Source organism: Ovis canadensis, chromosome 8 (assembly GCF_042477335.2).
Source record: "Ovis canadensis isolate MfBH-ARS-UI-01 breed Bighorn chromosome 8, ARS-UI_OviCan_v2, whole genome shotgun sequence".
Lineage (NCBI taxonomy): Eukaryota > Metazoa > Chordata > Mammalia > Artiodactyla > Bovidae > Ovis > Ovis canadensis.
Window position 1 is genome coordinate 78965143 of NC_091252.1, and position 12107 is coordinate 78977249.

General features: G+C 36.8%; 1 protein-coding gene across 1 annotated transcript in view; it reads left to right on the forward strand.

The window, feature by feature from the left end:
* PEX3 (peroxisomal biogenesis factor 3) overlaps positions 1–7430 on the forward strand; it is a 32262-nt gene extending 24832 nt beyond the window's left edge. The window contains exons 10-12 of the mRNA XM_069598582.1: positions 1527–1649; positions 3486–3582; positions 6489–7430. Coding sequence (XP_069454683.1) covers positions 1527–1649; positions 3486–3582; positions 6489–6572 — 304 coding nt within the window. The 3' untranslated portion in view covers positions 6573–7430. The remainder of the gene's footprint in view (positions 1–1526; positions 1650–3485; positions 3583–6488) is intronic.
* The last annotated feature ends 4677 nt before the right edge of the window (positions 7431–12107 follow it).

A 12107-nucleotide genomic window follows, 5' to 3' on the forward strand; every position in this document is an offset into this window, starting at 1 on the left:
AGAGGTGCTCTTGCCAGCCAGAGCTAGCCAGCTCTAGCTAATCCTCAGGTATACACACGTGCACACGTGCTGTGTGTGCACACACATACGCAGTTATGAGAACTACTTCCCCTGACCCTTTCAGGTTCGACTCTCATATTACTAAATCTTTGAGTGATAAAAATTCACATCCGCCTTCAATAGAGTATTAACTTTTTTAAGTTACCCAGAAGAGAGCCAGAATGTTACAAATGGGAAAAGCCCCAGATTATGTATTAGAAGATGAGAGGACCTAGATTCAAGGTTGGCTCTGCTGTTTATCAGCTGGTCAACCTTGGTTGAGTCACTTACACTCTTTGAGGTAGTTTTATCATTGTGAAATCTTAGTGGTAATATCAGTTCATCTGCTTTATCTTAAGTGATTAAAGTATCAGTTTTTTTTAAATTAAAGATAATTTAAGATCATTTTCTCTTGTTTTCTGGGCAGATTATATCCTTTGTTTTTAATATTTTTTCATGATCTTGAAGAAAATCAGCAAATTTTCTAGGTTAATTCAGCTATTATATGAATTCATCAAGTTCTAGTCCTTGACTTTCTACAATATCAATCTCTACTTCTTTTCTTATTCAAGTCACTTCATGAAACTCTGGAAGGTCATCAGTGTTCTTTTGTCAAATCCAGTCGACCTGTAGTGTTCATCTTTCTTGACCTTCCTCTGATAATTAACGCTGTTGATCAAGGTTTTCTTGAAATTCTTTCTCTCTCATGGTTGCCTTGACAGTCTCCCAGTTTTTCCCCAGTTCTCAGATCATTTCTTCTTAGGTTCCTTTATGCCTGTCTTTCCTTTAAATACTAATGTTTCCCAGGTATTTGTTCTTTTTTCATCCTCAACTGCCCCAGGCAATTTTATTTACTCCCATTACTTTACTGTTTATATGTTAATAATTACCAAATTTACTGCCATGTGATGAATTGTGATTTCTACACGTCAGAGACAGAACTAATCTGTTCAACTACGCAGTTCCTAACCCTGATAGCATATATATTACTCTTCATATCAAAGAGTTTCTGTGAGGTAATAACATGATATAACAAAAAGAGCTTGAACTTTAAGATCAGAAAGGCCTGGGTTCAAATTCTGCCTCCTATATTTACTAGTAACATACCTTAGGATAAATTTCTTCATGCATCAAGTGTCCAGTTCCTCATCTGAACACATAAACAAAATATTAATAGAGTTTCCTCATAAGAGTTTCCTCAAGAGAAGTAATGATTACTGATATTTATAAAAGTACATTTATGAAGTGCCGCATAATGTAAGAAAATCTAGCGAAATGAGCAAATATCCTCACTGCATTACGTTATACAATTAGCCCTCTTTTTATGCTTAATTTTTAATATTGACTCCTTGATACATTTTTATAGTGTTTTAGTTTATAAAATTGTGACTAGAAATGGTGGTGGCTGTCAAAGGTAGCCACATAGTTACTAAATTTTTGCCCTTTTCCATTGAAAATCTAAAAAGTAATTTATCTTCTTTATGTAGTCCAGATTTTAGTACAGTTTTGAATACCTGTCTCAACCGAGGATTCAGTAGACTGCTAGACAACATGGCTGAGTTCTTTCGACCTACTGAACAAGACCTGCAACATGGTAACTCCATGAATAGGTAAGAAGACATATAAGAATGTTACCAGTCTTATGACTATTCTGATAAAACAGTGCTTTTTGATATGTTAATTTTTTGTTCCAGGTAACAAAAAAAGAAAATCTCAGATGACAAATGTGAATGTTTATTTTTTCAACAAATTAAACTCTGTTAAGCCAATGACTCCTTCATTAGGAGGAGCTCTTTCAGTATTCAGTGTTTAAATGTTTATTTCTTCTAAAATTTTGCCACTATACAGAAGTACTTAACTTGTGAAACTACTTTTCCATAGGCCAGTTTCAATTATTGAGGCTTTTTTAATTTAATGCTTTAGAATACAAAACTGTGAGAATGTTATTTAAGTTCTAACATTTTCTCTTACATTATTCCAGCACTATAAGATATAATTGGCCTTCATAATTCAACCAGGCATTCTTGTTCTATATTCCCATTTGATGAATTATCTCCTAGTTCTGTAGCCCTTTTTGTTTAGATAGTACAGATGATAATGATTTAAATCATAATTACTAAGTCATGGATTCACTCTGCCAAAAGATAGCTTATGGTTTTATTATAATCTCAGCATGAGCACCTTAAGTCTATTAGGATTTACACTGTTTTGCAGTTTTTTTGTATTAAATTCAGAAAATAATAGGTACTAAATCCATGTTAACTGACTGTAGACTCATCTGTTAAAATTAGGGATAACAGTAACTGATACGCAGTATGTATGTGCAATGCCTGTTTTAATTCTCAAATACATAGAGCAACAGTTTATTTGCCCAGTTCTCTGGGACCACTCTTTATTATACAAAAAGGATTAATTGGCAGTTAACATTGAGGATTTGGAATGCTTAGGGTCATACAGTTTATTTTCTGAAGCAATTTAAATGTCATCCTAAAATCTTTTATAGCAATTCTTTAAATTCTCAAAAAAAAATTCAGCCTCAGTAAGTTCTCTAAATTAAGGTGCTCCGGTCAACAAAATTTCACTACAGTGTCTATCTAGCAAAAGTATTAGTTATTTACTGAATAGTGATAAGAATTTTTATATAAAACAAATACTTGATCTTGTACACTAGAGAATTATAAAAATTATGTTGCAGTTGTATCAGCCATTTCAATCTTTTCTTAACTCCTGTAGTACTCATGATCACTCATGTAGGACTCAAGTGTTTATTATACTTAACTATTTGACATTGCTAGTAATTAAGGGAAATACAGACCAAAACTGTGAGATAATGATTTTTAGCTATCAGATATATGAAGAGTAAAGAAATGCTTGATGTAGAAAGGAGTCATGATAGAGCAGGTATCCTCTCAGACTGTTAGAGAAGCAGAGGGAATTTGGTAATACACATTTTAAAGCTTAAAAGCATTCATATCCTTCAACTCAGTAATTTACTGTAAATACAAAGAGTTATTTATATTAAAGAAAATTAGGCAAAAACTCAATGCCCAACCATAGGGAGCTGATGATATAAGTTGTCACAGCTAGAGGATGGATTACTATATAGTAATTAAAAAACAGACAAATACTTTGGAAGAACTTTTAATGAGATGGAATGAGTGATTATAGCATGAGAATAAAAATGCAAAACAGTGTTGCTTGGGAGGTTATAGCTGGGTGATAAAAACACCCAAAAAGTATAGATATGTATAAAAAAATTACTGGAAGAAATTAACTATGATGTCAGTTATAATTGTTATTTCTAGATGGTAAAATTATGTTTGGTCTTTATTTTCTTACTAAAACATTTCTGTAAGTACTTTTCAATGGCTATTTCTTTTATAATTAAATGTTAAATTCCTATAAAATAATTTCAGAAAATAATTATTACTGTGATGATTTTTCAGTCTTTCCAGTGTCAGCCTGCCTTTAGCTAAGATAATTCCCATAATAAATGGACAGATCCATTCAGTTTGCAGTGAAACACCTAGTCATTTTGTTCAGGTAAGAGGAGAGCTTGGGTTATTATTCAAAACAGACTGTACTTTTGGTTGTGGTCCTATTTGTCTAACATAAAATTACATTTCTCTTCTATGATATTTGTTCAAAGAAACCAAAAACTTGAAGCCACATGTAGAGTACAATAGAGTGCCCCATGAGAGTATAATATCATGGTACTTTTATGAGGTTGGGAATACCTTTCTCCATGTTATAGTACAGCACATGTTAGACACACTGCATTTTAGTCCAGATATATTCTAGCGGTCAGTTGAATTTAGTGTTAATGTTTTGTATTAAGCTGTGCCTTGAGGCAAATCAGTGAACCAGTCCCTCAGATTTTGAGGAAAAATGAAACATTTTTGTAGGAAAGTAAAGCATTTAAATAGTTAATAAGTATAACTGTTAATAGTGCACCAATAATCTGTTCATTAAAAGCTGCATCCTCAGTAGGTTATTTAAATTTTTCATTCATCTCCCTATAACTCTATCTCCTTTCTTAGGAAAGCATTTTATAATAGAATACACTGAATAAGACTGATTTTACTAAAAGAACAGCTTTGAATCCAAACTTTTCTTCCAAGTTATTTGCAAACTTGGAAACTGTATAACCAGCAATAAATTACTCATAATACACCTCAATTCCAAACTACTGCCATAATGTGCAGTGAGAAGAGAGAGACTCTAGGCCTAAGTGTAAAGATAGTATCTTCTCAGTAATATTTATCTCAAATTAGAGTATCTCTGGTTTTCTACTTGAGAACGTGAAGAGCCATGAGGCTATGGGTTGTAATTCTTCCTTTCTCTTATATAGAGTCATTGGCTTGTCCTTCACATGTGGCTTAATTTAAAGTTTAATTTTAGCTGAAAATTTTTTGAACTCTTATGTTTTAAATTTTTTTCTTTTAATTTTTATGTGCATATTAGTGTAAGAAAAAAAATAGTTGTAACTTCTGGCATTTAAACCTTAACTTTACCTTTCTCCATTTTCATAAAAATCTCTGGCTTCATCAGTAAGCTGTTCATCTTGATGAGTAGCATAATATATACACTGGGGCTTCCCTGGTGGCTCAGATGGTAAAGAATCTGCCTGCAGTGCAAGAGACCCAAGTTCAATCCCTGGGTCGGGAAGATCCCCTGGAGAAGGGAATGGCTACCCACTCCAGTATTCTTGCCTGGAGAATTCCACAGACAGAGAAGCCCCGCGGGCCATAGTCCTTTGGATCGAAAAGAGTCGGACATGACTGAGTGACTAACACACACTTAATGTAACATCAGCTTTGGTGCTTAAATAATTTACATACTATATTACAGTCTATAACTGAGAATGAAAATAAAAGGTACAAACATCATTGATACTAATGCTTAGTATTAATAAATTTTCTTAGTATCATTGGATGTAGATTGTTTATATACTAGACCATTAATTGACAAGACTTCCACCAGTTTTTTAAATTACGATTTCTGTGAGTTAAAGTACCATGTGGTATTCAGAGAATTTAACTATGAATTTGTGAGATGAAGACTTGCTAAGCTTACTTGGGTTTTCTGATGCTTAAGAGAGAGCATCAAGGATAGGTTCACTTCCTGTTTCTCTGCTGCTCACTGGGCAGCATAGACCACATAATGGTTTCTGTTGCCATGGGTCCTTTCACTCTCTGGGGAAGCCTATGGACACCTCAGAATGATGCCTATAAGTGTATATTGTAAAATAGGTAGGTTTTAACGAAAACCAACTGTATACAGTTTCAAAATATTTTTTAAAATGACAGTTCATGTAACTTCCGCAACTTACCTAGCATATGATATAAAAATGTCTGAATTCTGCTAAAGACCAACTCACAGGTTCTACTGTCAGTTTGTTGCTTACATACACAGCTGAAAGAAATGCTAGATTTCAGTTAAAGGTTCATGAAAAAAAGATGTAATTTTTTATTTACATTGAAAGTGAAAGTGAAGGTGCTCAGTCGTGTCTGACTCTTTGTGACACCGTGGACTGTAGCCCACCAGGCTCCTCCGTCCATGGGATTCTCCAGGCAAGAAGACTGGAGTGGGTTGCCATTTCCTCCTCCAGGGGATCTTCCCGACCCAGGGATCGACCCAGGTCTCCTGCATTGCAGGCAGACACTTTAACCTCTGAGCCACTAGGGAAGTCAACATTAACAAATCCCATAAGAACCCCTGTTCTCAGGTATATATGTGTGGTTGGTTATGTATGTGTGGATATATTATTGTGGAGAAAGCAATGGCACCCCACTCCAGTACTCTTGCCTGGAAAATCCCATGGACAGAGGAGCCGGGTGGGCTACAGTCCATGGGGTCCCAAAGAGTCGGACACGACTGAGCGACTTCACTTTCACTTTTCACTTTCCTGCTTTGGAAAAGGAAATGGCAACCCACTCCAGTGTTCTTGCCTGGAGAATCCCAGGGACGGCGGAGCCTGGTGGGCTGCCGTCTGTGGGATCGCACAGAGTCGGACACGACTGAGGCGACTTAGCAGCAGCAGCAGCATACATTGTTGCAATCATTTATTCAACAGACACTCATCCAGCATTTGACACACACACACAGAAAGACTATTTTGGATCTTCTTAGTGTGAGGGGGAAAAGTTGTAAGTTGTGGCATTTATACTTTATCTTTGTCCATTTTCATAAAAGTCTCTGCCTTCATCAGTAAGCGGTTCATCTTGACAAGCCACACTTGAATACTTATCATACCCACTGTCTCTCATATAAGAACTTAATAAATATCTCCAGGAATTTATTATAGAAGAAACTACTTTCATTAAATGGTTTTCTTTTTGGCCTTAATGCCACAAAACTTTGAGCCAGATTTGTTGCTTGATTGCAGAAATGAATTCAGATTATCTGTTCTTTTACAAACTGTAATATTTTATTCTCATCTTTGCTAGGATCTGTTGATGATGGAGCAAGTGAAAGACTTTGCTGCTAATGTGTACGAGGCTTTTAGTACTCCTCAACAACTGGAGAAATGATTTTTTTTTCCTTCAAGAATAGCTACAATGGAATTCAGTTACTTTTTTAAAAAAATGCATCGAATAAATCAACTATATATAGGGTAATGATTTGTTACCATAATGTCTAATAAAAATATATTCTTAAAGTCTTCATAATAAAATAGATTTATTTGGCATCTTAATATATTTTTTTAAAGCCATCAACAGACTGGTTTTTGTGGGCATACCTGAGTGTATACAGTGCAAATATCAGAATTGTTAATAGTTTGTTACATCATGGATATTAGTTCCAAGTCAAATAATGTAAATACTTTATACTTTGACATTAATACTGAGGTAAAATCTGTTTGGGAAGTAGATATAAAGTTTGGAAAAAATGCTATTTAATCGTAAAGTTCACCAGACTGCAGTATACAGGAGAGAATCAGACTTTTCTTCAGTTAATCTTCAAAGAGATAAATACTTTGTCTTAAATATACCTGGTTGAGAACTTTCTTTTTTAATAGAAATCAGTTAATTTAACAACTAGGATTAGGACTTTCCTGGTGGTCCAGTGGGTAAGGCGCCATGCTCCCCCTGCAGGGGGCACAGGTTCAATCCCTGTTCCCTGGCCGGGGAATCTAAGATCCTGCATCCCATAGCATGGCCAAAAATAAGAAGGAACAACTATGATCAGCAATTTTTTTCTTTACTGTTGTTAACAATCCTTAGGAAACTACATACTGATTTAGAGGTGAACATTGTGTTGATGCTGTTTCCTCAGCTGTTATTAACTACTGTACATAGTTTCATTTATTTGTATGTAAATAATTATAACTTACTTTGTATTGATTTTAAGCACAGTGAATCTTATTACAATAAAATATTTTAGTAAAATATGGTTTTATCGAGTTAATACTTTACAGCTATTATTTGTCCCATAGCATTTTTGCTGTTTTTTGGAGATTACACTTGTTTTCAAGTTTCATTTTTTTAACAAGCAATCGCTGCTTTAACTTACTTGTTCAGAAAAATAACATTTCCTTCTAAAAAGAAATAATTCATTGTTCTAGTATATATGTAGTTCTTTATATGGGTAACTAGGACAGAAAGAAATGAATCATATCATCATTATATTAAATATATTTTCAGTAGCATCATTTATGTTGTTTTATGTTCCTTCAACATATAACATACAGCTACATAGGAGAAGGTAGAAAATGAATTGTAATGTCTCTTCTAAGGCCAGGTTAGGCCTGAAGCCAACTGCTAGGGAATCTATGCCTAGAATATATTAAAAAAAAAAAAAAAAAAAGAAAACAGACAAAAGCAGATGTCAAAGTAGAGAGGAGAACACATACTTCTTTTCAAATTTGTCAGAATATAATTATGTGATTTCAAATCCTAAAAGATGATGCTGTGAAAGTGCTGCACTCAGTATGCCGGCACATTTGGAAAATTCAGCAGTCGCCACAGGACTGGAAAAGGTCAGTTTTCATTCCAATCCCAAAGAAAGGTAATGCCAAAAAATACTGAAACTACTGCACAATTGCACTCATCTCACATGCTAGTAAAGTTCTCCAACCCAGGCTTCAGCAATACGTGAACCGCGAACTTCAGATGTTCAAGCTGGTTTTAGAAAAGGCAGAGGAACCAGAGATCAAATTGCCAGCATCCACTGGATCATCGTAAAAGCAAGAGAGTTCCAGAAAAACATCTATTTCTGCTTTATTGACTATGCCAAAGCCTTTGACTGTGTGGATCACAATAAACTGTGGAAAATTCTGAGAGAGATGGGAATACCAGACTACCTGACCTTCCTCTTGAGAAACCTGTATTCAGGTCATGATGCAACAGTTAGAATTGGACGTGGAACAACAGACTAGTTCCAAATAGGAAAATGAGTACGTCAAGGCTGTATATTGTCACCCTGCTTATTTAACTTATATGCAGAGTACATCATGAGAAACGCTGGGCTGGAAGAAGCACAAGCTGGAATCAAGATTGCCGGGAGAAATATCAATAACCTCATTTATGCAGATGACACCACCCTTATGGCAGAAAGTGAAGAAGAACTAAAGAGCCTCTTGATGAAAGTGAAAGAGGAGAGTGAAAAAGTTGACATAAAGCTCAACATTCAGAAAACTAAGATCATGGCATCTGGTCCCATCACTTCATGGCAAATAGATGGGGAAACAGTGGCTGACTTTATTTTCCGGGCTCCAAAATCACTGCAGATGGTGATTGCAGCCATGAAATTAAAAGACGCTTGCTCCTTGGAAGGAAAGTTATGACCAACCTAGATAGCATATTCAAAGGCAGAGACATTACTTTGCCAACAAAGGTCCATCTAGTCAAGGCTATGGTTTTCCCAGTGGTCATGTATGGATGTGATAGGTGGACTGTAAAAAAAAGCTGAGCACTGAAGAATTGATGCTTTTGAACTGTGGTGTTGGAGAAAACTCTTGAGAGTCCCTTGGACTGCAAGGAGATCCAACCAGTTCATCCTAAAGGAGATCAGTCCTGGGTGTTCATTGTAAGGACTGATGTTGATGCTGAAACTCCAATGCTTTGGCCACCTGATATGAAGAGCTGACTCATTTGAAAAGACCCTGATGCTGGGAAAGATTGAGGCCAGAGGAGAAGGGGACAATAGAGGATGAGATGGTTGGATGGCATCACCGACTAAATGGACATGGGTTTGGGTAGACTCTGGGAGTTGGTGATGGACAGGGAGGCCTGGCGTGCTGCAGTTCATGGGGTTGCAAAGAGCTGGACGTGACCCAGCGACTGAACTGAACTGAACTGAAAGTAGAGAGGAGAACTTCTTTTCAAAATTTGTCAGAATATAATGATGTAATAGGATGGTGGAAAACTGTATTTTGGAAAATGAGTGAATGTGTGTGTGATAGAGCATGCATCTCTTCCAGCAAAATTAACCCAGGATTTCATACAAGGAAATTTTGAGACTGAACAGGTGTGACTTTGTAAGGATAGACTGCTGACCATCAGAAAATTATCACCTGGTATCATCTGCATCTGTAGAGTTGTGGCAGTTATAGAGATGACAAGGTAAAAAACCACATGTATTTGAAGCTAACTGGCCTTAGACATTACAAATTTGTGTTCTAATTGTGTTCTTCTATCTGGACTCCTTAGTTGTTTGGTTAATCCAAAAAGTCTTTTAAAGCAGGATATCATTTTTAAAATAACACATTTAAGCTTAGATATTTTAACTTAAAGTACAAGTCATCTTTATTTGCCAGTTATTTAATGTAGGACCCAGGTCCTTTCTACCTTTTCATTGTAGGTATGCTTATAAGCATTCTCTGACATGTCTTATACAAATCATATATGTTACGCTACACAGTTGTACACGGGTACAGAATATTTGTGGATTTTTAGTACATTTCTGGCCAGTCTTTTAGAACTGTTTTACCAATAATCAACCAATACATTTAAATTGGGCATGGGGAAAGCAACACACTTTCATCTAGCTTTTCCAAAGTATTCAACTTGGTTTTCACGAAAACTACAACTCTTCACACTCATTTCATCTGCTTAGGTAACATGATAAAAACATAAATTTATCATAAATTACCAAAGATAATCAGTTTGGTGACTGTGTTAGTTTCTTAGAATTGCTGTAATAAATCACCACTAACTGTATGTGTGGAGAAGGCGATGGCACCCCACTCCAGTACTCTTGACTGGAAAATCCCATGGATGGTGGAGCCTGGTGGGCTGCAGTCCATGGGGTCGCTAAGAGTCGGACACGACTGAGCAACTTCACTTTGCCTTTTCACTTTCATGCCTTGGAGAAGGAAATGGCAACCCACTCCAGTATTCTTGCCTAGAGAATCCCAGGAATGGAGGAGCCTGGTGGGCTGCCGTCTATGGGGTCGCACAGAGTCAGACACAACTGAAGCGACTTAGCTGCAGCAGTGTGGCTTAAAACTACAGAAATTTATTCTCTCACCATTCTGGTGCTTAGAAACCCAAAATTAAGGTGTCAGTAGGGCCATGTACCCTCTGCAGACTCCAAGGAAGAATCCTTCCAACCTTTCTTGACTCTTCCTGCTTCTGGTGGCCCCACATATTCAGCCACGTAACTCAGCAGAGTAACTCCAGTCTCTGCCTATCTTCATGTGGTCATCTACATGTTTGTGACCCCACATCCACTATGATCTTACCTCAGAACTTACCTTAATTCTTAATTGCACGTGCAAAAACACTGATTCTAAGTAAGATCACATTGTGAGCTTTTGAGTGAAAGTGAAGGTCGCTCAGTCGTATCCAACTCTTTGTGACCCCATGGACTATACAGTCCATGGAGTTCTCCAGGCTAGAATACTGGAGTGGTAGCCTTTCACTTCAGGGGATCCTCCCAACCCAGGGATTGAACCCAGGTCTCCCACATTGCAGGCGAGTTCTTTACGAGATGAGCCACAGGGGAAGCCCAAGAAAACTGGTGTGGGCCACCTATCCCTTCTCCAGCAGATCTTCCCAACCCAGGAATCCAGGTGGACTCTTTACCAACTGAGCTATCAGAGAAGGCTTCTGAGTAGTTTTTGAGAGCTTTTGAGTAGGTATCATTTATTGGGGAGTACTATTCAACCCACTGCAGTAACAAAATCAGCTAACTGGTGGTAAACATATCCTGTTACATGGGCCTTACTGGTGGCTCAAGTGCAAAGAATCTGCCTGCAACTCAGGAGACCCAGGTTCAACCCCTGGGTCGGGAAGATCCCCTGGAGAAGGAATTGGCAATTCAGTCCAGTATTCTTACCTGAGAATTCCATGGACAGAGGAACCTGGTGGGTTACAGTTCATGGAATCACAAAGAGTCAGACACAACTGAGTAACTTTCACTTTTCACTTTCAAATTGATTGCAGCAAGTGGAAACCGAGGTGAAGCATGTGCCAGACAGAATCCTGCTAACTGAAAACCTGCATCTTGCCCAGGCATCAGTTAGTATTCTTTTCCAAGAAAATGGAGAGCATTCATTACTCTAGTGAGTTGGTTAAATGGAGATTACTTGAAACAATTATACTTTCTCCTTCAAACTTGTATAAATATGTTTGTTACTGTGTATATATAAAAATTCGATATGAACAATTATTTGTTTGCAAGTTAGACAGGAAGGTTTGCATCTAACCCTGTCTTTTACCTACAAAATAAAAAATGAACAGCAAGCAAAATATCTGTCTTGTTTTCTGTTGCCCTAATTCATTTATTTGATTAGTCTGAACTTTTAAAGTAATTGTGTTATTTCAATATGGCACTGATAAGAAAATGAGATAAAATCTTGTTAAAGTGATATCCAGTCTAACAATCTAGTTTTGCTTGCCTTCAATATTTCTCTGGTTATTAAAGAAAAATCCAGTGTTACTGAAATTTAAAACAAGTCAAGTTTTTGCCTGTATAATAACTCTGGGAAAAGAATCAGTTGTGGGGGATAAGAACTGTCAGGCGAGTATATGCTCCTTGGTTCTGTCTTGTCACAACAAAGATTTGGAGTGATGGATATTAAAGCCCCCTCGGCGTATCACAGCTCTCAGGTCTTGGACAGA